General features: G+C 38.6%; 1 protein-coding gene across 2 annotated transcripts in view; it reads right to left on the bottom strand.

Moving 5' to 3' along the window:
* Positions 1–435: 435 nt before the first annotated feature.
* MYO5A (myosin VA) overlaps positions 436–25710 on the bottom strand; it is a 110574-nt gene continuing 85299 nt past the window's right edge. Inside the window, exons 25-39 of one of the 2 annotated variants that reach the window (XM_064157595.1) lie at positions 24937–25050; positions 22649–22795; positions 21825–21878; positions 20920–21147; positions 18637–18737; positions 15924–16122; positions 12276–12369; positions 10308–10454; positions 9251–9405; positions 8002–8091; positions 7335–7485; positions 6306–6588; positions 5348–5522; positions 4198–4278; positions 436–3802 (exon numbers count right to left, since the gene is read on the bottom strand). In XM_064157595.1, the coding sequence (XP_064013665.1) occupies positions 3650–3802; positions 4198–4278; positions 5348–5522; positions 6306–6588; positions 7335–7485; positions 8002–8091; positions 9251–9405; positions 10308–10454; positions 12276–12369; positions 15924–16122; positions 18637–18737; positions 20920–21147; positions 21825–21878; positions 22649–22795; positions 24937–25050 (2172 nt within the window). In that variant the 3' untranslated portion in view covers positions 436–3649. The remainder of the gene's footprint in view (positions 3803–4197; positions 4279–5347; positions 5523–6305; positions 6589–7334; positions 7486–8001; positions 8092–9250; positions 9406–10307; positions 10455–12275; positions 12370–15923; positions 16123–18636; positions 18738–20919; positions 21148–21824; positions 21879–22648; positions 22796–24936; positions 25051–25710) is intronic. The other variant, XM_064157596.1, reaches the window with a different exon arrangement.

Raw genomic sequence — 25710 nt, 5'->3', positions numbered from 1 at the left:
ATTTAATAGGCTTAGGGCACTAATAGGCATTCAATTTAAATACGCTTTATGCAAAAGAAGGATGGAATAAGCATAGGTCCAGCCCTCCAGCCCTCCCTCCCTGCCTGCCACCACAAAGTTCTCATGGCAGGAGAAGAGAAGGTTTTAGCAAAGCACAAAGCGTATTTCATTATTTCAGTAACATCTAATATAATAACAAAATATCCTAATAGAAGTGTGTTATGGCGAACAAAGTGTTCCAAGCAGGCTCCACGTTGTGTGGGCACACTGCTGGTATCTGGGTGTGTATTTATACAATCCTCAGATTTTAACCAACTCCCTTGGCACTCAGCACTAAGTCAGCTATGAAGGTGGAGGGAACCCCTTTGATTGTCTGGGGGCTATGCCAGCACACATCTTAGGAACAACCAACCGACAAAAATGCAAAGCAAAACCTTACAGTTGCATTTTTATTTGGACATTTTCCAGTGATAGCTATTAGGCTACAGTTTTTATGATGCATACATTTATTAAGTACAACAACAGACACTACAACAGATCAGAGCTCAGGTCATTCTGACAATGTTTTGGTTTTCATCTAGGTACTGTAGTGGCATCGAGTGAAAACCTATGTTTAAAGGCTTTTATTTATCACATGAAGTATCAGCATCTTAAAAACCCAAGTGTTTACTCATAGTTTTTGCATGGTATTTGACATGTGTTCAGTTCAAATCACAAATTACACAGACCTTCAGATTGCAAGTGCTGGTGTTTCCAAAGCTGGGAACTAATGTAGGTGAATATCAATCCACCTTTCGACACTAAAGTCGATCTTATGTTGTTTTTTTTTGCTCTTGTGATAGATTAATTGCATTTAACAGACTTAAGCACTTCCATGTTTCATTCCTCACTGCAGTCCAAGAAGCAGTTTTTCAAAATTTTGGATAGAAAACAGTGACCTAAACACCAGAGTAAAATGATCACTGGAATAAAAATATGCCAAACTGAATGAGGTAATTATTGTGCAAAATCTCTAGAGGAACTGTATATATTTCTAAGGGGGTCATCGACAAGGATTTCTCCAGCATTTGATAAAATTCTATCACAGCAACAGAGAATAAATTAAAATATAAAAAGATATGTCCACATTAAAATGATCTGAAGGAGAAAAGAAATAATAACTGTTTAAAAAAGGTGTTAAAGTAATTCTGCATTATATTCCATGGTTAAAGAGATAATTAGTCCTATGATGGAAGATATATTATACATTGACACCATAACTTTACTTCTGAAAAGTGCATGTAAAATACTGCCATGTAAAACATTAGATGAATTACCAACTACACATCTATTCCAACTGAAAAATAGCTTCCTTTAAAACATGTCAAGCAGCATATACTTTTAATATGATATAAAAGTAATACCAGTCCAACCACTGAGTTTAAGGATAATACCTATAAATTACTAACCACTACTTTCTTTAAGGAAACAAGATACAATAAGGCTTTTTACAGGTAAACAAACTTAAAAAATAAACAAACCCACATTTTTAACACTAACGCTGAAGTAGTTGGGTACCTTTCCTGATCTACAGTATAGACATACTGTAATGCCAATTGTTTGGTTTTCAATAGGAGAAAAATATCCTAAGTTAGTATGTACTCACGTACTTGCTTTCCTAACCTTGTTACTGGTTACATTCTCACAAGTACAGTACCCCTTAACAGTCTGAAAAATACATGATACCTTCCTTGGAGCCACTTGTCAGTAGCCATAGCTTCAGAAATCAAGTAACATTGGGGGAAAAAGTGTGTTTGCTATGCCACACACAGGAGAACAAACTAAATAACTCGGCTAAGACCACTCAGAACATTTATGCAATGCAGTATTAAGGTTCTCGGAAGTACTGGCATGATCCATCAGACATAATATGGGCATACGTGTTTGAAAGTAAGACAACATGAGCATCTTAAAATGATACTGACAAAGATCAGGTTGTCTGTACTACTGATTTTAGCAGCCACACAAAACAGCAGGTCTACCTCTCAAGTAAAACATAACTGAAATGTTTCAGCCTGCTTAACGGCAACAATTCTCCGTGCCTTTGCAGGCAGGTTAGTACCAAATAGTCTAATAATGAACCTCTAGATTATTTCTCAATATTCAAAAAGAAATTTATGTTAATGCTAAGTTGTTAATTATTATAATACATAAAAAATATTGCACGATGCAACTGAGCAATGTGCGTGGCTTCTTTTTTTTTCCACATGTATATTTGAGCCATACACCACAAACTATCAGCTTTAAAGTTCAGAACTGGAACTTTAAGCAAGGCTTCTGCTCTTACGTTGCACATTGTGAAATGTGAAGTCTAAATAGCAGATCCAAGATGTGTGAGAGAGAATAATCTTTCCAGTAAGATGAGCAATATCCAAAATAACTTGGTTTCTCATTATGCACTCTGGATCTCCAGTCATTAAATCAGCATGAATCATAGTCAAATGACAGCATCAGAGTCAAAATCTGCTTAACCTTCTTGTAAGTCAACTGTTCAAAGAATGAGAGCCTTGGGCTATTGCAGAAATTTTTTATTAAATGTTTTCCTCTCAAATTCCAGTATGAAAGAATATTGTTTCCCCTTCTATTTTTTATTTTTAGTTTTTTTTTTTATTTTGCTTCAAGTGGCCACAAAACAAAAGATATTATACTCAAAATATACACTGTCATGTCTGGGTTCTACAAACAGAGAAGAAAATCTAAATAAATACTATAATCATTATTGACTTCCTGTTGATTTTCTTCAAGGTGCTGTATTTGTAGTTAACTACTTTTAAAAACAACTAAAGAGGTGTAATTACCAGTGTGCTACTTGTGCTTAGTTACCATTTTCCTCTACAGGTGTTAGTTGATACCGTTTGCAAGAATCCAATTAAAATAACAGATTGCATCAGACTGTAAATAATGTGGACAACAGAAAAATAAGTATCTTACTTTTAGTGCTTAGCGTGATACATTTGAAAGAACACAATATGCAGCAGCAGTTTAGTATGCTTGGTAAACCACAGTACTAACAAATGAACACCTAAGTTATAGCATATAGTGAGCTATAAGACCTATCACTAGAATTTATGCCAAACTGACATAAATAAGAAAGTGGTTTAAGAAATCATTTCCTATATTGCCAGTTTGTGTTTCTCCATTCCAGTTTTTACAAATTAAATGTAACAGGCTCCCCAGTGACTGTGCATTCTACTACAAAATGCCTTACTTTCAAGTCCTCCACGTTCAGGGCTGTGACTGTCCCTGTTGGTCCCTGCCTATGAGAATACTACATACGGAGTTTAATTTACACTATTTAAATATGTTACTAAAGATCTAAAAATGTCTCTAGACTGCTGAAGACACCATTTTTCTCCAGGCTCATTTCCACATTCTGGAAATGTATGAATCGGTGATGTCCTCATAAATGTAAAGACTGAACACAAATGTACACCTTTCTACTACCTTTCAATCTGTAGTGCTGTTGTGTAGTTTCCCAGCTACTTTTACTACACATTTGGGCATTTTAAGACTGTTCAGAAAATGTGTTTTCAGTGGCTTACTGTGTTTTAATGGGTAAGGATACCACGCAACTGATTCTCCATCTAACACTGATGGTACATCCTTGGGATCAGACACGTGATATGAAGCCCAGGCCTAAGCTGGCTGGGATCTGAATGGTTTCTAAAGCTAGAGAGGATGGATTAAATGGGAAAGTGACAGGAAAGATGTGTTTAGCATCCATAAGCAACTGAGGAGAGTCCTTCCTGTCTCGGAGACGCATCTGCAGAAGTAAGAAGGTGATTAAATTAGCATTTAGTGTGGATAATCATCATCTTGGAGAGAAGAAGTGTTTCATCTGTGCTTACAGACACACATGTTAGCATGCACACGTGTTCACATACTCAGAGATGTGTAAGCACAAAAACCTGTCACCTTTCAAACATCTCATACGTACTGAGAGAGGAACATTTTTTGTGCAAGTCTGGAGGCAATAACTTGTGATTGCCTAAAATATTAGGACTGACATCACCTTTTCAACATAGCTGAAAAATGATAGCTAAAAAACCTCACTGACAACAGATTACAGGACATATTTCAGGATGCAAACTATTTTAGCTCATCACAGAGTTTCTTCAAAACAGTGAAAGGATTTTTGATGAAAAGATGCAGCCGTACCTGTATTGTACGTATAAACGACACCAAGACTCTCTCTTCAAACTCATTCACTGGAGTATACAAGTTCAGAACTTTTACAATCTGTGGAGAAGAACAAACAGCCATTTTTAGGTTCACTTTTCCAATGAATCAACAGATGCATCCATGGTTAGTAATAATAATATACTTCTAAAGCTAGCTGTTTGAGTAATAAAATGCTTTACAAGTTTTTCATAGAATCATACAGTCATTGAATCAACCAGGCTGGAAGAGACCTGCAAGATCATCCAAGTCCAATCTATCACCTAGCCCTATCCAGTCAACTAGACCATGGCACTAAGTGCCTCAGCCAGTCTTTTCTTGAACACCTCCAGGGACAGTGACTCCACCACCTCCCGGGGTAGCCCATTCTAATGGCAAATCACTCTCTCTGGCACGAACTTCCTCCTAACATCCAGCCTATACTTCCCCTAGCACAACTTGAGACTGTGTCCCCTTGTTCTGTTGCTGCTTGTCTGGGAGACGAGACCAACCCCCAACTGGCTACAGCCTCCCTTTAGGTAGTTGTAGACAGCAATGAGGTCACCCCTGAGCCTCCTCTTCTCCAGGCTAAACAACCCCAGCTCCCTCAGCCTCTCCTCATAGGGTTTGTGTTCCAGGCCCTTCACCAGCCTTGTTGCCCTTCTCTGGACACGTTCCAGCACCTCAACATCTCTCTTGAATTGAGGAGCCCAGAACTGTTATTTTTTGCTTTACTGATTCAAACAGAATTCTGTCACCTGCTTCATACTCTGTTGTGTGACTGTCTTCTTCTCAACATGTGTTCTGAAGCGTAGTTTAAAAAAAAAAAGTGCAGCTTCTCTGTACAAAGTCTGAGTTTTCATAAAGAGAAGTCTTAATCTGTTTCCTGAGATACACTTGGTCCAGCCTTCTGAAGTAACGTAACACTTCTGTTTCCGGACTCTCAGACAACAGCTCTCTGTGAACTGTCAATTAACTGGATACTAACTCTGATGGCAGAAAGATATTTTCATGGTACTCTAGGCAGAGCTGTCTTGAGTAGAGAGATGTCTTTGAGTGAAGAGTTTTCTCTAAGGATTTTCACAAACAATAGAGCACAGAATTGCTCAAAAATGGCAGCAGAAAAGACAATGAGAGTTTGCTTGCTTACCTGGGCAGTAGTCAGTGCATTGCACATTGAACAAATGGCTTCTGCATCTTCATCTGTTTTCTTTTTCACTTGCAACAACTGTGCAGCCTGGATAAGGGGTTCAAGTGTTTCTTTAGCCCCACTATTCATCAAGTTTTTATCACGTAGCCATTCTTCCAGCTGACTCACATTGTATCTGTACAAAGAGGGACGAGTATCAAGACATTAACATGTGATTATAGCTAAATCAAAAGTGTGGAGTTTCTCCTTGCCAGTGTTTCTTCTTTATCCTTAACAGTTCTTTTACACTCATCTGTTTCTCTTCACACTCATTCCTCCAGGAAACTTTGTTTTTCAAACCAATTAGAAAATACTTCCATTGCCTAGTTCTCCTCATATGCTTCTGTTGCTATAAACTGTAAGAATGTGAGGAGTGTAAGAAGAAAGACAAACGAGATTTTGTCCATGCAAATATACTTCTATTTCCATTGTTATGTGAGGGACTGGAATGCCCTGGCTAATTTCCTGGCATGTGCCAGTAGGTTACATTGGACAACTGATGCCAAATGCAGGAACAGAATAAGGTGGCTTTACCACAGCATGCAATAAACTACAGTCTGGATGAACCCAGCAAGTACCCACTGTGCCGCTGGCAGAACACAGCAGGCACAGCTGCTGTTCTTCATTAAAAGCTGAGAAACCATCTACTAACATTTCACCTACACTTCTGACTCTTACTTTATTATGAAATACTTTTGCTTTGCTTCTAGCACATTGCCTTGAAAGTCAGGTAGGATTTGGCCTAAGTTTACCCCAAGCTCTCTTTAACTGAAGCTCACAAAGTCAGTTTAACAGCATCTGAAACCGTGTGCAAAAAATAAATGCTCAAAATGTATCTGCTATTATGTTCAGCTGTATCGAGAGTTGACTAAGATGTCCAGCAGCACATTCAAGAGAAGTATGATATGAGGTCTCCCACCTTATCTGCATTCCTTTGCTCCATGAGCACATGTCCTTGCGCAGAAGAAGATTATTAAGTGTTACAGCCCCAATGATGTAGAACATCTGCTTGACGACCTGTTTGATCAGCTCTGGATCCATTCCATGCTGACACATCACTGAATGGAAGGAGTTCAGCTGCCGAATGATGGAGTCCAAAGTGTAGGTTCCTTCATCAGCAATGCTGGATGTTCTCTTCCGCAGCCCTGTGGGTTTCACTCCTGAGACACCTTGGATAGTCTCATGCTCCAACATTCCTGAAACTGCATGGGATTGACAACATTATAACAGCAGCTGACACGCAAGCATACTGAGAAAGACAACAAAACATTTACACAGAAAGTACAGGCTGCGCTTTTGTGCTGGCCACAACATGATCTCCAACAACTCTGTGTCCCACTATTTCTGCAAAATCTAAGTACATGGGGTTTTCACAAAGACTCAAGCATGTGTCCTTGGAAAGAAAGTCTAACTCTAGCCCAGTAAAATACTTTTTTCCTTCCATGCTCATATGAGTAGCAGAGTCAGCAAACCAAGAGCTCTTCTATTCTTCTAAATGTTGTCGTCCAAAAGCATAATGAAAATATGTATAAGGGTACTGTCTGACAAGAAAAATCAAAAGTAAATTAAATGAAAACAATCTCTCTGAATGTCAGCTCATCACTGCTAACTATTTCACTACTAATTTCCAAGGGATATTTTCCAACAAACAGGGTGACAAAATATCAGACAATCCTAACAGTTTCTTGCTGTAAATATGTGACTCATGGCAAGCACAAATGAGATATATCAAATCATTCTGTCACTGCCAGAAGAACCAGCCACTGCTTAGCTTTCCCTCTAATCCAACCTGTCTAGTGTAGTCCTCATCACCTGTACAGAACACCACAAGAACTACTGACGAAACTCTACTGGTTGGGAAGAAAGCCAAGATACAGCACATTACCACCATCACACTTTTCCTTTTGGCTCTGGAGTGTGAAGTTTAAGGAATTCAGCCTGGCCTTACCAATCATTGGCTGCAGAATGTTTTCCAACACTCGGACAAGCTGTTGGTAGATCTGAATAGCCAAGTCGCTCAGCACTTGTCTGTATTCCGCTAAATCAAAATTGGTGAGGCAGTGCTCATTCTGACGAGGTGTATTATGCTTCATAAAGCCCTGAATTCATAACATAACAGAAATTACTGCTTCAGTGGAATACAGAAATACTACACAAAGTCAGTATTTGTATTTTTCGCACGACCAAAAGGACAATACTTCCATAATAATAGCTACAGCCCCTCAAAACTTTACGTTGGAACTTCTGGTTAAGGCTAATACTAGGTTATGCCATTCTCTGGTTAACGGGCTGAACGTAGCCTTTTTCACAGGAAGTGCCCCGAATCATTCCTAAAAACATAGTGGTAGCAGCCAGATTCTTCTACTTAAAAGTGAGTTGGCACTTTGGAGAGCACAATGTTATCTAGCCTCTGGGCCTCCAGCCTGCAATAAAGGGAAGCTGGTTCATATCTCCATGCTTTCCGCTGATGTCATCATCACTATCATTCCAAAAAACTCTAGTCATTTTAAGAGATGTTAACTAGATTTGGAGATATTACAGGAATTTGTTAGAAAGCAGCATGCAGTACTACTGTTGTAGAGCAAAAGAAAGCACTGAGTAGAAGCACTGCTTACCTCTTCTCCACTGTACTGCTTCAAGCAGTGCAAAAATCGGCAGGTGTTAGATAGCCAGAAGGATACAGTTTCAAAGTCATCACCTCTTTTCTGTAGATTAAATATAAACACATTTCAGACTAGCAGGAAGAATAAAACAATAAATGGTTAGATAAACAGTTAAACACTTCAAATTTTCTTGTAGCTACTCAGGTTCTGATGCTTTGTGACACATTGTGTATTTCAGTAATGTATTAGACAAGCCCAGGTTTGGGCAAAATACCATTTAAATGCTGTCCTTGTTCTCTCAAGTGTATTTCAAGAACTTTCAGAATATCATTTCCTCCTGTGTTTTAAAGACTCATCCTAACTGCTCTGTGCAGAAATCACAGGGCAATGTGATTGTACTCCCAAAACACCTATTCTGTGGCACAAGGACTTAAGAAGAAAGGGTGGGAATAATGGAGACCCAGTAGAAGGAGTAGAGAACAATTCGTTTTTGATGAATCTCACATCATAACCATTCTGGCTCCCTGATACAGAAAACAACACAACAAATCCTCTTCACTGAGCAGCCCATGTATATTAGTATATGCTGAGTAATTAACATTTCTAGAGCTCTGTATCATGCACTACATTCACTTAATGTCCAAAATTTTCTATGAATATCTTAGCTCCTGCAAGATTCTTTAATAGACATCTGTTTTAAAAACCTGTAGGCTTGATTAAATGCTTGTCTATTGAGCACATCTGTCTTGTTTAAAAACCAAACAACTCCATGCAGCATAGAGCATAGTTACACTTTAATAGTGCCTTCAAGATGCCTCTGCCCTAAACTCTCCTAGCCAACTCATTGCAAAGACTTTAGGCATATTACCATCAATGTAATCTGTAGGTGAAGCAAATAAGGAAATCTGTGAACCAAAGCTGCAAATGAAATGCTTCAATTATGCACTCTGGTGAAGATTAGCAAAGACTCTGACTACATGCAAAACTTGGAAAGTGCAGTTTCAGGGGAGGAAGACTATTCAACATAACAAGAAAGCAGTTCCTTTTCCACTAATTCAAATCATCTATGGTATTACATGGCTAAAATGCTATCAGTGTGATCCCTTGCTTGTTAAGGCAACTCTTTTTGTGACTTTTGTGAGTTTACTGATCAGAAATCTGGAGTAAACTCATTGAAAGCCTTTTCCTCACTCCTCTACCATAAAATCCAAAGGAAAAAGAAATAAATTAACATTTTTCTAACCCAAACAGCCTGACTAACCTTCAAAACTTTCTTGATGCCATTGATAGTGGAAGTCAACAATGACCGCACTTTTTGGTCGTCATTAAGGTAATCTGCATGGCGTACACACATGAACAAAATATATGCTGGTAGTCCTGGAATCAGGTTGACAGCTACCCCACGTGGTTTCAGCTCTTGGGAAAAACAAACACATATTAGTTTTTTAAGTGTAAAGTAATTGGAGAATATTATAGGAGGTAACTGAATTCCCCAGTTAAGAGTGCGAATATATCTATATATGGCCAGTGAAAACTAAGAACAAAACTAAGAATAAGTCTTGGTGACTATCAGACCAGAATAAAAAACCCACAACTACCTGCTAAAAATGTGCAGACACATGAACATATACCATAGTCACCAGGAAGGATGATTAGATTATAAAAGACTGTGCTGGTTTTAGGTTAATTAGGATATTTTAACAAGAGAAAATAGATTGTCGGTTGTGAAAAGAAAACGATGATGTCTAAATCATTCAGTGGTTTGCTGAGGGGGATAAAAAGCTACAACGTAAGCAATCTTCCCTCGCTTTGTCTCGGGACATTACCCTATTTATTTCTCCTTTGATCTGCTCTAATATCTCCATTCCAGTCTCTCCACTTAACAGCTAACATGTAAGCTTTGTTGACTTGTTTGTTTTGGTTTCTGTCTGGGAAGGGAGATAGAAAGGGAGAAGGGGGGGTTTAGCTTTGAGCCCTTCTGGGCAGTTTCTTTGTCTGGGAGGGAGTTTAGATTTCTCTATTATTTCTGATTTGCATATAATTGTAAATACTTGTAAATATATTGTATATATATGTGCTTGTAAATTTTGTCATGCTGTATGTATAGCTTCATCTTACTTCCAAAACATTTTGAGTTAGTCTGGTACATTTCAAATAGCAGAGAGGAAAGTTCCTAACCAAAGTCACAGACATTTATGAATTTTAGGTAAAGTGAACATGGCCAAAACCAAAAGAAGCTATTCATTTCATAATGCAAATTCTGTGTTCCTATTATTCAGTTTTCAGCAGAGGAGGCCATAAATGAAAAAGATGCTTACCTAAAATAAGATTCTTGACAAGTTTTTGTTCATCCTCCTTCTTATATTCCAACATCCCTTGGAAGTCTTTTTCTTTCCGTGGAATGTTAACTGGACGGATAGGTTCATCAATGATTTGTCCAGGTGATATGTTCTCCATCTGGCCCACTTCAGAGGGGAAATGAAAAGAAATTCTCTGTTTCCAGTGAAACCCAATGCATAACAAAGGAAATTGCATTTCTAAGGGAGAATTCCAGCATAGAGAAATGGGGTTTTTTGGGTTCAGGGTAGTGCTTTACAACAAAAATCCCATTAAAAAAAACGATGCTGATAAAGGTATCTTTGAGTGGCATTCTTCCTCCAAAGAAGAATGGAAGCCTGTGAATAGTATCCATTAGTACAAACTTACTGCTGATTTCCTAGATTTAATCACATGGAAGGACAAAGGCAAAGTGACAGTCATTAATCACTTAATCCCAGACTCATTCTGCAAAGGTCACTGTTAATTGTTCTGCCAAATGGCAGAATATTTTTTATAGGTGGTGTGGAATACAGACTATTCCCTTGGTCAGTTTGGGTCAGCTGCCTTGGCTGTGTGCCTATATGACCTCCCACCCTCAGTTTACTGAGGTAGCAGAGAGGGGGAAAAAAGAGAAAGCCCTCACACTGTGTTTGCGCTGTTCAGCAACAGCCACACACCAGTGTGTAACCAACACAGATCACACAGCACCATACAGGCTGCTGTGAAGAAAGTTAACTCCATCCCAGTGAAACCTACTCCACCTTCCTAGTTAATTAGGTAATACACACAGACAAAACAATGTTTTCAGAAACATCTCCCCACTTGGTATTGTGTATGAACACTACTTTGATCTTGTCCACAGTAGTAACCAAACAATACTGACAGACTTTAAAAGCAGACACAGTTTGAGTAACCTTCCAGAAGGATCTATGAAACACTGCCTTGTTGCATACAGTGCATCACAGCATCCCATTCAACAACTACACCCCACCTGATTAGGTTGCACATTTGAGTTTGAAAAGCGTAATTTAACTTCTTCCCATGAAAGCTACATGCTCTTCTGACAGCCTTTCTTGCTGCATGCAGTTACAAACTACTGGAGATCCTGTGAGTGTACTAAATGTGTGCACCTGTCCAGTGGGATAGGGAATGCAGAAAACCAAACTAAAGCTCAAGAAGAGCTCCAGTCAGCTACAGGATAATATACTCCTGTTAACCCAGGTTTAACTCAGTATCACTATTCTTGGTAGCACTGAGTCACTGCTTTCAGTCTTAGCATTCTTAGCATTCAGTAAAACAACTGATTAAGCTGTAAGCCTGCCTCTGCAAAAAGCAGATGACAAGTAAAAAGCTTCTGAAAGGTTAGAACCAGGATTATCTAAAAAAGGAATTCATATTTCAATTGTATAACATTATTAATTGCTTTTAGCAATTAAAATTACTTTATGCAGAGATATGATAAGCTCTGTCTCACCAGTTCTCATGTCCTAAGGCAACTCACACTGATGCTCATAAAAATAAAACTCATTTAGTCCATATCTCAGCATTCTCATATTCAAGTTTGGCCAGGAACTCCAAAGGAAAAGGTCAAGCAGAGATAGTCTAAGCCCTTTTTGCTCCAGTGACAGAAATTCACATTCAAAGGAATGCTAGATGTTTAGTATTGGTTTTGTCTTGACAAAAGCAGATACTGTCTTTGAGTACACAAACAGCACAGGTAACATTCCTTTATGTTCACGTGGTTTCTACCTTCAGAGAAACATCAATCTCATTTACTCAACACTTCAAAATATGGGAAATCTTCTAAAGGTTTACAAACTGAGCTCTGAGTGTACCTCCTGGTTCTGCAATCACTTCACAAAGGCTACTGAAGACCTCCCAATTGCTAAAACAGGTGGATACGGTGACAGTGGGAATCACAAAAAGTAAACAAAACCCTTTCTCTTTTCCTCAAAACACAAAAATACCTTCAAGTTCACCAATCTTCTTAGTAAGTACTTTCAACTGTTTCTTTAACTTGCGAACAGTCTTGTCCTGCTTTTCAAGCTGCTCCATTAAATCCTGTAAATTGAAATGAGAGAACGGTTAAGTTAGGAGAAAAATCCTATGCTGTGTGACAGAGACAAAATCAGTGCTGTTAGCATTACAAGGCAGTGAAGAAAGCTGAAGAGTGGTGCCATCCTCTGGCTGAGCTTTGCAAGCTGGTGTGCTGCCTATAACAGAAGACGAATGCTGCAAATAGGACAAAGCTCTCAGGCAGACGCGCAGAACTGGATCGGTTCTTGTGGCAGAAGGCATTTTGCTACAAACACATCTCCCTAATGCTTCCTCCCTGCTCTTTCAAGTGCCTCACGGAAATAATTTTATTATTTTAACAGCTAGCTTGTATTTCTGCATCATTTATTCGTGCCTTCAGGAATGACTCCTTATTCAGAGCTACCCATTTCATAAGATGACAGGAAAGAGATCTGCAGAAAGACTGTAACCTGCACTCAATTTTACCAAAATCAAACATCCAAGCATACATTTCTTGTGATGCTCTGCCACAGCTCTATTTCTTGCTGTCACCACATTTCCTTACATTGAAACTGCTGTCTTCTATCTTTTAACCTGAAAAACGTCTAGCACTAAAAGGCCTACACTTGCAATAAAACCCTGTATTTTTCTTTCAAAGGAGCACTCCCCAGAAATTTGTCTTGGAGTAATCCTGTGACCTCTGGTAATGCATTCATAAAGTAATCATTTAATTAAAAAGGAAGTATTTCTAAAGAAAATGAAACCTCAAGCTCAACACACCTGAAAGCCATTCCAGGTCAAGGGTCTGAAAGCAGTTTAAAAGAAAAATGCTCTTTCATAAGCAAGACTTTTCATGGCACTGGTGAGAATGTAAGGAACCATGAGCTCCTTGCATCAAAAGCATCACTGGGAAATGACATTTTCTGGAGGAGCATGGGCAACAAGTTAGAATTAGGAACAAACTGTTCTTAATCATATAGTGAAGAGTTTACAACCCAATATAAAATATTTGAGCAGTAAGATACTAGGCCTATTGAAAGAACAGAATCAAGGCCATTGTTGACATTCAAAGTAGCGTTCAATTTGACAACAGAAATCCTCTTGAAAGCACAATACAATTCTGCTCAGATATAACAATTTCTCCTGGCATTAATTACAAGAAAGTGAAGTCCAACAGACTGTTTCAAATATATCAGTGAAGGGTTATGATGTCTGAACAACAAAGATTTGAGGTTCTTTCTGTGATTCCTGTAAATAAACAGATTTCACATCTGATTAATTGTATTCTTCCATGCTTACATGTGGCATTCTCTTTAATTATTATGGAGCTATTTTTTCCAGTTTTCTCCTTCATATTTTACAATTTGGAAAAGTATTAAAAGGTTATGTAATTTGATTCTGATAGATTTATTCAGGCCAGATGTTAGGACTGAAAAGAGATCTATGAACAAATAGGTGTTCAAGAAAAGACTGGATGAGGCACTTAGTGCCGTGGTCTGGTTGACTGGCTAGGGCTGGGTGCTAGGTTGGACTGGATGATCTTGGAGGTCTCTTCCAACCTGGTTGAAATGCAGGCTGTGACTGGGTTGCAGGCATTATCCACCTTGACAGGCAACTATATGACCAGGCCTCTGTTTTGCAGAACTGAATTTACACACATCAAAGTGTTAAAACAAAGAGTGGTTCTGAAAACTGAGCATCATTTACCTCATGTAGCTCCTTTTCACTGCAGTTTTAAGCAATATTCAAAAAGAAATGCTTTGCTCACAGTGCAAGCCATATTAGTAACAAAACTGTGCATCAGAAAGAGACACAGATTACACAGAGGACACTAAGACCAGCCAAAAAAAAGCAGTGAGGGAAGTCATTGGCATCATGTAGCTCTCTGAAGGGGTATCCTTTGAAAGGAAGAAAGAGAGGCAGCCTGCTTTTCAATTAGTGCTCCAGAAATAGCAAACAAGACAACAGAGAAGCAGGATTCATGTGATCTACATACAATCATCCGTTTGTAAAGTGAAATCCGGTACGATTGATACTTCTTGGGATCATCTGCATACAACTTCTCATAATACTGTAAAAATAGGTACAGGATTGTTTTTCCCCTTCCCTTTGAAAGTTCAGTAAGCATTATATAAATTAAATTAGATTAGGTTAAAACAAGATCAAGAATCTCTCATTTTTAGGTAGGCTGGTCTGTAGTTGTGGTGTTCACGACAGCCTCTCCAAGAGCAGCTGGTGTAGATGAGCTGCAGGAGAGTCAGATCTTTCAAAAGCAGGCAGTAACTAATACTGTGAAAGCCTGGAAGATCACCTTTGTGAGAACCTGGATGAGACACTGGTCTCATGCTAATCAAGATGGAATTGCACTGAGTACTGCAGTTCTAGTATCACATCTGGAAAGCCTCTAAATTATTTCCACTCTAGGGCTAGGAGTGGAAAGGAAACATATATCCAGCTTGGAGTGGACCCGCAATACTCAAACATCAGAAGTGAAATCCTAAGGAATGAGTCTATATTTAACAAGTAAAATCACATTTGCTGTGGTTGAAAACGAAGGGAACTTCTCTGGGATGTAATTACACGACTGTGTTGTCTTGGGAACACAGAACGTGATGAGTAGGTCTCTTGGGAGGGAAAAAAAGCTAAATTGTAACAGCAAGAGGGAACTGTCAGAGGAAACATCCACCATTTACCTTTGTCACTTGAAGGCAGCTGCTGCTGAGCCAAATCTGTTTTCAATCAGTTATCCAGTATCTGTTGGCTGAATTATCTGATGCTTTCCTCAAAAACTCTGGTACTAAGACCTTACATTGCCAACTTCTGTGACATACAAGAGGAAAGAGTACCTCTTGGCTTGTTTAGAGGAAGCAATGGCAGACACTAAGCTAGGATTTTTCTTCCTGAAGTAGCATGGTGATAAGCCAATGATACTCCAACAGCAGCCTCTTTGGAAAACTTCCCCAGGATTTAACTGACCTCCACAAGAGGAATATATTCCTTTGTGGGGAAAGGTAAGGCCTCTACATGAGGAACATACTCCTTTACAGGGAAAGGCAGGGAATTTCATGCAATGTTTCCTTCATATTATTACCTAAGTGCTTCCCACCAAGTTTCTTTTTCTAGAACTACTTATTTCTCCCAAATACACTGAAAAGCTGGAGCTGAAAACACAGTGGATTATCTGTGTTGCTTCAGGCGGGGAGGAGGGAAATGGGAAGAGAAGTGAGCACTAAATAGCTGAAGAACTACATCAGAGTTTTTCAACAAAAAAAAACATACAAATGTATTTCAGAACAAACAAAACTAATTATTGTTTGTGAATTCCCTGGATATCAATATTCTATGTAGTAGTGATGAAAGTCGTGAAAGCTGGGATCCATGAGCTTTCTTCATGCCACAAACTTTGACCAAACTCCCTGAAACATTATTACCTTAGCAGCAATGTGAAGTTAGTTTCTCTTACTAGCTTACCTACAGAGAAAGAACTGCACTCATGAATTTTTTTGCAGCAGACTGCCATCTGAAAACTGGTAAGAACTTAACAAGCAAAGCAAGTGTCTTAGTCCCCATGCCTGCTCCTGCAGCATCATTTCCCTTACCAAGTTCTCATTAGTCAGCCTGGTGATCTCATGCTGTAGGCTGGCTTCAATGCGGGCCTCTGGAGGCAGCTGCAGATTCTGTGCTAGGAGCTGCTGCTGGCGATTGTTTTCTTCTTTCAGACTCTGGATCTCACCTCGCAGTGATTCCAGCTCGTTCTCATGGCTCTTCTTCTGCGACTGAAGCTGAGACTCCAGCAGCCTAAAGAAGTCGAGCAACAGTTGTGAGAACACGCTTGGAAAGTTACATCCCCAATTCTCCAAGGGAGTATAAAGCTTTAGCTGCTGCTCAGGAACAATTAGCCATGGCTTGCAAAGGAAAATGAAAAAGGCAGAGTACTCTTTAAACCCTTCAGTATGCCTTCTAATTAAATTAAGCTTGCATGATCAAAAAGTGGAAACTAATTGTGACACTGCTTTGCATTTCCTTTGTGATTGAGCACATACTGTGTATGGTGCCACTGCAAACATGCAGCAACAAATGTAATGCTAAGTCCTCACAGATTGTCACTGCTTTTAAAGGGGCTTTGAAGATGTTTTACTTATAATGAAATCAAACTGTGTAAGATGAAGATGAGACTGTGTTCACTGAAGCTAGGACTCTGCAATGTTAACAAAGGGAAATCTTTTTAGAGTTAGCTCTGTTCAGTCAGAAACCATTTAATTGCAAATGCACACAAATAATCTTTATTTTTGCATTAAAACAAACATTTTGCAGAGGGTTGTCATTAGTGCAGGAAATGTTAGGAAGAAAATCAAGCTCAGGCCTGGGATCCAGGAGCTCTATTTTATCCTGACAACTGATTCCCTCTTGCCCCTTGAGTACATCATGTCTCAAAACTCTTCTCATGTGAAATGGGGATAACAAGCACCAGCCTCCCGCTGAGCAGTGCTGTGGAGATTTACTCCTGCTTGCAAGGCACTGTCCAAGTGCTCTGACTCATCACTTCATACACACACACAGAGGAAACTACATTACTAGTGACTACCAGTGTTTAATTAGACAATCTTTCAGGGTTTAAATATGCATAAGGTAGACACATTTATTAGTAACCAGACTGATCAAGCACGCAAGGGCAAACAGTCATTTACTTGTGTTGCTCTGTCATTTAATAGAAAGCTTCTTGTCTCTGCAGTGCTAGGACCAGAAACAAGAGGTGCAGAGCAAACACTCACATCCTGCTCTGCATAACGCTTGCTCTAAGTTAGATCTTTTCCAGGCTTACAAAACAGTGTTAGGTGTAGAATTTGTTAGAACAAGAAAAGGAAAGACTTTAGTTAGTGGCATTCATTGCAAAACACCTCCTCCTGCAGTTACTGCTACCAAGTGTGTATACTAAAAGAGAGCAGCACTGGGAATGTACTGAATTAGCTGCCAGTGCAGGACTAGGATCCATTCTGGAACATATGTTGATGCAAGGCCTAACTGTGCACACATAACCAGCACTGCACTTGCTAACAAGGCAGATCTCGCCTGTTACGTCACCAGCAGGCAGTCTTTGCAATCGCACTGAGGCTTGAACAGTGCCACGATGACCTGAAGATTACTTCTGTTGGTTGGTTGGTTGCTTAGTGTCACACGTTTTGAATCTGGCACAAAAAGGCGTAGGACAACAATGTTCAATTTACTGAACTTGAGTCACAGCAAGAAGAGTAAGCCCTATAACTAGGTGCAAGTGAAGAGTGTGCTGAAGCTACTCAGACAATACTCCTTTCATTATAAAAACGATTGTATGTCAGGCTGAAAGCCTGTAAGGTGCATTCATTTTGATACCCAATGTAAAGGTGGATAAGTAACACATGGCTACAAATCTTTTCCAGATGGGGAGCTTCTGGTATTTTAGCCTGATTTTGTGCAAATATTGTTATGAATTATGTGCTAGTTGTTGTGCCATCTTAACTTTTGTAAGTGATAAAACTTGACAAGTAGAAAGGTTTGAGGAGTATGTTTGCCAAAACTCTTCAATTTGTGATGAATTTGTGTCTAACTGTTAAAGCAATACTGCAGCTAAAGCAAACCCATAGCAAGGGGCACAGTCAGCTAGAAAAGAAGATGCATATGAAGAGAATAAAACATTCTGAGAAGTCTGGTAACCTGTTGGCTTGTTTTAACCCTTCATAAACCAGCCAAAGTTCTCCGTCCTCATTCAGCATATGATAGTCCTGGGGAGATTGCCTTTCAAAACAAGTGTTTAAAAAAATACAAGAGATAGTGATGGTGATGAGATGACATATTAAGGACATTACACACTAAGTTACAGCTACTATAAAAGAAAAGCAAAAATTATCTAAAAACCTTAGCAAATTACTTCTCTTGTTTATACATATTGCTTGTTAAAGAGGAAATTACATTTTTGGTGTCAGCCCAACTGGTTACAGCATTTCATGCCATTACAATAAATGCATTATGACAGATTATTGTGGCCACTGCTGCACAAAAGGTAACAAACCATCAGGGGGAATGGCAGCCAATTTGAGCAATGTAGCAATTAAAGGCTAAAATGTAAATTCAATAAGCCTGATTTCCACATTGCTCCCTAATCCTTTCAAATATTGCATCCCACAGTTTTACTAATCAAATCAATTTGTAAGCCCAGCTTTTAGTTTCTTTCTAAGTATCAATACTCATATGGATGAAACTCACTGTGTGTGATACACACAGTGTGTGTCACAGCACACTCCATTTGATTACAGGTTAAAGAAAGAGAAATTGTACCTGTTTGTTTCCTTCAGTCCAATATATGCCTGTGCTATTTCTCCTCTGTCTTTCATCTTTTGTACATCCTCCAAGAGGATTGTAGCATCTGTCATGGTATTCTGGAAAAAGCAATGATGATATCCAGGGTAAGTTTAACAATGCAACTGTTCTTTCAGTCGATGTTTTCATCACTTCACCCATGTTGAACACTAATCCTTAAGTAGATGCCTTAAAAAAATTAGTGTAGGTATCCGAACAGGAGTTTGGATCAAAATTTCTGTGTTCATTTAGTGTATCTTTTAAAATGAATGCATGCAACATGGTCAAACCTCAGGCTGTCTAATAAGCAGGTGCATGTGTTAACCTCTTTCCAGTTGTTTATCATGTAAAAGGAACAAAATTAGTTTCAGTGAAACTGCTGCATCTCAGTGAAAACTGCTGTATCTCACCTGCCAATCTTTTGACCTGAATATATTTGTTATTTCTGTGCTAATGGAAAGAAATGCTAATTAATCTTATGGTTTCAGGAGTTCCCTACCTGCTGTAGTTCTAACATTTGAATTAACAGCCTTCATTTAGAGCCAGTTCAGATCCTCATGCTCCTAAATATTATGAGTTCAACTACATTTTCTCACCAAACATTCAGCAATTCCTATCTAACATCTATAGTTGACAATGTGAGTCTTCAATGTTTGTTGCAAGCCAAGGACAACACTATTAGGTATTTCTTCATATCACAGACTTTTGTGTGTGTGAAACTTAGGGACTTTGCAAGTTAACGAAGACCTGATTGCTGAATCACTTCACTGCTTTTAACTCCACAAACACGCCCATCAAGATACATTGATTGAGCTGACTAGACCAGTTCCTGAGTCTTTCCTTTCATGTTCATGTTAACATAAACCAACAGTTCAGAATTGCTAAATATGCTTGTTTTGAAGTAACTTGTTCCCTTGAATGGTGTAGGAAGATGAGGACAGAAGGGACACGAGATAATGAGAAAGGTTTTTCAGTAACAGCAAAGTAAAGCTCAAGAACAACTTAAAATGTATGTAGGTTACTGAAAGGAAGGGAAATGACAGCTCCAGTACTGTTCAGGGGTTTTTCAGCATTTATGAGTTGTGGTTTATAACTGTAGAAGAAAATGTGTACCTTATCCTCCTGGCAATCAAATTGGTAGGCAAGAAAGAAGAAAAACAAACCATTAAAAAAAAAAATCTGTTTATGCAGCAGCTGCCCAACCTAACAAGCAGAAGCTATCTGCAAACTGGCTGCCAGCCACCTCCCAGGTCACCTTCATATTTTCCCCATACTCATAACTGCTATAAAAACAACACTTGTATCCCACCATTGCTGAGAATAAGCTGTTCAAAGATTTACTTTCAAGCGTTTCTTTACAATGCTCTAAATATCACAGAAAAAAACAGGTTTTTTCTTTTCCTTTATAAATAATCATTTAAAGCAAGATATCTAAGTCTTCATGCATCACAGACTTCCAATTTATTTAGGACAAATATAAACATAATGTTGCAGAAGCAAAGGAAAGATGACACATCTGTTCATTCCTTGCTGCAGTTATGAAACACTGGATAGCTCTGTTCAGTGGAAATGGCTATTTCCTGGATTTATGTGATAACTTTTCAGGTTGAATGACTCTTATTTTCAAAGCTATTACTTCCCTAAGTATCTCATCAGAATTACAGCTTTTTTAGAAGATGTGTATTTCAGTGGTTGTAAATCACCCTTCTCAGCAAAACCCACATACCTCCACTCAAGCAATAACATGGAATTTATCCATCTTCAGAGGTCATCTTTATGAAATGTTATTGATTTGCAATCATCTATAACCCTGCATGGATCTAAAAGAAACTGTTCCTTGTAACTACTGACCCATTTATTAGAAAGAATTCCTGAGAACTACTGTGAATTTTCCAGTCAAACTACATACTCACTAGAAAAATGATTCTACTCCAAATAAGAATTATTTCTGCGCTGTTAAAGGGGTCTGGAGAGATCCTGGCTAGACACTGCTATCTGCCAGTCTGATGTGATCAGTATGGTCACTTTACATGAATGCTAGCAGAGAAACCCAAAACTGGTTAAGTAAAAGAATCTCCCATTTTGGACTGGCACAAGTTGTGTACTAATTATGGATCAGTGGATTACTCTTAGAAAGCCTTTCAAACCTCGTCTGTTTTTTCTGCCTTCTCAAACACACTGGTAATTAAATAAAGCACATCATGATGCAATTTAGCTTTATTACACAGAGCACCTGCACAAATAAAGCACTGCATTGTTTACCTTGGGTTGAATAGCCTCTTTCTGGCTAACAAGTTGAGACCTCAGAATGAGGACTTCTTCCTTGCGTACTTCAAGCTCTTCACTTACTGAAGTCAGCTGGTCCAGGAGGACTCTATATGCAGGGGCACCAGGAGCAGTTACCTCTGGAGATCGTGTTTCTGTGAGGGCCTTCTGCAGCTCATTCAACTCATTCTTCAGTTTTTTATTCTCAGATTCAAGTTCCTGACGCTGCAAGAAGAAAAAGGGACAATTCTGTCACATAGGAACATTCTAATGGGCCTATAAACCACAACTACAAAAGTATGGATAACAATGGTAAAAAAACCAAGTAACTGAAAGAAATCAATCACTCTCTCCTGTATCACTGGCCTCTTGAATACAGGATTTCAGTAACAGAGCTAAAACTTTTTCTGAAGTGCAAAATGATGTGTCTCATACAAATTTGATGAAAAGAAACCAACAATATTTTTTTCCTCTTATTCTTCCCTTAAAAAAAAGTTCACAACAAATAGTGTTCAGCAGGCTAAGAAGATTCTGCAGCACTAAGCAATATTAGGAAATACTTCTAGCTTTAGTGGTTGAAGGTATGCATTTATTTGAATATGTGTTTGGAAAAGAGGGCTACATTTATCACTGCATTTTTGCTCAAATTAACTTGAAAGATGTATTAAGCTTTTCAACAGAGAATTTAGGGGATCTTTTTGTTCTGCAGCCCCAGTTATACATTTAGTTACACCTCAAAAAGGGCAGATTTTACAACAAAATGATTGCTGGGGAATTTTCGTCCTACTTTCTTTAGCTAATATTCTGAAACAGGAGGGATGATGTAATTTTCTATGCCAACACACACAACTGGTGGGAATACTCTCACTACAAAATAACAGCAACCTCCTTTTTAGAATTACCTTGAGCGACTCATACTCCAACTCTGCACCTCTTATTGGAGGCCTTTCTTCTTCCTGTAAAATAATACAGACAAATGTGAAAAATACAAACCCAGTTCTTTCTATTCCTCAAGTTAGTTGAGGCAGGAAAAGGAAAGGGAGCTGAAATTATTTTCCTATAAAACTGGAAAACACTCATTCAGGTACTGATGAGTGCTTTACTTTGAATATTGCCATTGTCATCTTTCATTTACTTCTCAATTTATGTCACACAATTGGTTAATCTCAATAAAATAATGTAATTGGAAACAAAACAGAGCAGGATGAATTCCAGGATGCTCAAGAAATTCACTGGTAGAAGAGTAGTAAGAAACAACTGCCAAAGCTTGTTCCATGCTTTTATAAGTAGTTGAGGAGATGAAATCAGATAATAATTCCAAATCAGATTTGTTAAATACTTCTAATAAATACTTCTAGTCCCATTGCTTTGTCTGTGCATCCTGTCTGAAACACCTCTTATTCTGCCTAAAATGAACAATCACTCATTTTCCACATCATTTATTTCTCTACTGCTATTCATAAGAACAGCCTGGGGTTTTCTTTTGGTTTGAGTTTTGTCTTTTTAAAAGCAAAGTCCCATGCACTTTTTAACTTCCAGAGGTTCTTAAGGACTTTGGGAAACTAAAGAACCAGTCTCTAGTACTAAGCACTAACTTTGATGTTAAACAATGCAAGTGCTAGATGAAGATAAGGATTTAATAGAAGCCAGTCAGCATTCACACAGCGACTACTTAACAAGGAGGAATACTCAGGCATCAGCATTCGTTCAGCTACAAGGAGTCCACCTTAGCTTTAGCTCGGAGAGCTTGTTCTTCCTTTCTGTCCAGTTCATCCTGCAGGGATTGCTTTTCTTGCTCCAGTTCTGTAACCCGTTTCTGCAGCTTGAGGAACAGAGACATATCCAATGGTGCCTTCTTTTCACTTGGCTCCTGCTTTAGAAAAAACAGAAGGAAGTGAAGAAGTATTCCCCTTCCCCGAGGAAGCAGTACAGTGAGTAAAGATGGGAAACAGACTGGGGAAAGAGAGGAACACAGAAATGTTACTTGATTCTGAGCATTGACTATTGAGATCTAAAATATTTCATCAGCTCTCAAATGCTATTTAAAAAAACATCTACTAGTATAAAACATATCTAAGCCTAAAGCCTAGCAAAAGAAAGCACTAGAGACTACCTAGCAGACAAGAGGTCTACAGTGAAGCATACCTTTCATTCTTACTTGTTTGGAGGGAGAGAGGAGAAAAAAAGTCTGTGGTTAGACTCATCTAGAAACAACTGCAAATGGAGGCTGTGGGGGAGGGTTTAGTTTTTAATAATTACTACAGTAATTTTTTCAGCTCCAGAGAAATCTGTCCTCTGTTTGTAGATTTACTGGTTAATTAATTTTTGTGGGGTAGGACATAAAAAACAGGCACCAGAAGGTTTTTTTCCTTTTCTTGCACTAATTATCCAGCCTGTTCTCAGCACTTTTTCACTGCTTTCTGGGCAAGGACCAGGGTTTGTAATCTGAAGGTGCATCGGAAATTATTCATCAGCTATTTTGTACTTTATGTAGCAATAAGATCAAAGCATTTACTATGAAGTGCACCATAAAATTCTGAAGCCTAGAAAAGGAACTAGAAAATGAATATTAATGACCCTAGTAGAGAGGCAAGCACTGCCACTTCCAATTAATCTCTTTTGAAGAGAAGAGTCATAAACCACACCAACAGCTCAGGAAAGAAAAAAAAACAGAAAGAAGAAATTTGTGAGTTTTCTGGGTTTACAGGTTTGTACTGAGATGGACCCTGGTTTTTAATATAGTTTTGTATCATTAATCTATACTGTTAGTCTAGAGCCAAACTAAGAGTTTGAAATCTTATGGGGTTAAATGAATACATATTTAGTCTTCTCAGTGCTGCCTTTTCACATTCATGTTAGTTAAGTTTTTTCATTTATATTCTAAAATCCAAAACTGTTTCTAGAACAGCAATTCAGTTAGTCTGTTAGCCAAAGAAAAAGTCTCCTATGTGCAATCCAATCATATGCAGCTGCACTGGCTTTTTCCTGATTACCCATGAAGGCAGGAGCATCTTTCTGAAAAACTTATGCAAGGTGAAAAATGTAAGTGGGAAGGCAAATTATGAAAGAGTCCACACAGAATGTGTCAGCATCAATATATCAGAATGTCTGCATCCACAGTAGAAAAGAATTTCCTGTGAAGGCTCTCAAAAAGAGTTATGACAACTTGCAAAAAGCAACTGTGGAGATAAATAACCTTGACAGAGGGTAAATGGAGTGAACTATACCCTGGCTCACAGTTAAAAAGATCTCCAGAATGCCCAGAAAAAGCTTTGTATATGCGAACTGCCAAGCAGTCAGACCACCAACCGTACAGCGCTCTGCTTTGTTAGCAGTTCTGCTTCTTTGGGAGGGGCCAAGACAGGGAGTTACCTTGGAAAAATACTAAGGATGGCTGGAGTTGCACCACAAGTTACTCATTATTATTATTCATTAGCTGAACCAAGAGAGTCATGTTTCTGAAAACTTTTAAACACCCTGAGAGACTGATATCACTGCATATCCAAAGGAACAGTACATTCTTGGGAGTTTTATTTATCTCTGTGAAACAGAAGAAAAAAGAATCTGCATGACAATGTGAGGTTCTGTCCCCTAACAGGGAACTCATTCCATGTAGCTGCTAAGAATGTGGCTAGCCATCTTGCCACTTTAAATCCTTGAACGTATACAGACCTCTCAGTAAGTCTCACTGGCTTCCTGAATTCTCACTTGGTGCTAAAAAAGTGATTGTGCTTACAAACGCTGGCAAGCAAATATTTCACAGATGCAAATCAAATGGATGGTCAAGTATCTAACCTATGTTTACTGTAATACAGAAGAATTCAAAGCACCCTTTCACAGGTGCTTTTTACACAGGACCACAACTAACTAGAGAATGAGATGTTTTCATAAAGGAAAGTGAAAAAGCTGGCTTTACATCATCAGGTATCTTCAATATAAGGATACAAGCACATATGAAGAGAGAATGCATTCAGGATCGATCAACAAAAAGTCGGTAGGAGTTTTCAACATTACCTCCATCCTCACTGCTAAGTCATCTGCTTCTGTGATCTCAGAGCTAAAAGTATATTCAGATTCATTGCTACTATGAGTTGAATCCGTTCTTTTGTGTCCAGGCTTGGGGATGCTCTGGAGTGCAAATGAAACAAATCAATACCACTGTACAGTTTAGCTTGTAATATTTCACAGCTATCAAAACTTGTGAGGAAATACTTTGTATTCTTTCATGTCATGTAAAGCCTATGAAATGTAGTTCACAATCAAATCTATGGAGACAGGTCGGACCCTACAGCATTGAGTACAGCTGCAGAAAGCAGAATCAAGCAGCAATGCAGCACTTTGTGGGAAAGGAAAGCTTGGAAGCACAGGCAGCAATTCCCTAATTCACAAACACTGAGGAATATGTTTTCTTCCTGGCATATAAAATATTCCTAGAACTACTTAAAATTTAACAGTGGATGAATGAGGTATGAACAACCCTACCACATGTGAATAAATCAGGGTAAAATAAGGGTGTCTGGCACATGCAACACCATGTCAGAAACTGAGCTTTCTTCACAAACATGAAAATTAAAATAAAATTTTATGGGGAAAAAAAATCAACTACAAATTTGAAATGTATTTATTTTGCCTGAGTGAGTCTAATTAATCAACATTTAAAAGGACAAATTCTCTTTTCAGTTACACGTCATCACCATACAGCTGATAAAAGAATCAGTTACCAGCTTATACCACTGGATTCTGCCTAGGCACGTTTGTGAGCACCTTTGGATTTCTGATGTTTAGTCA

This window comes from Pogoniulus pusillus, chromosome 17, assembly GCF_015220805.1.
Source record: "Pogoniulus pusillus isolate bPogPus1 chromosome 17, bPogPus1.pri, whole genome shotgun sequence".
Lineage (NCBI taxonomy): Eukaryota > Metazoa > Chordata > Aves > Piciformes > Lybiidae > Pogoniulus > Pogoniulus pusillus.
Note: the sequence above shows the minus strand (reverse complement) of the source record. Positions and strands in the feature narration are given on the sequence as shown.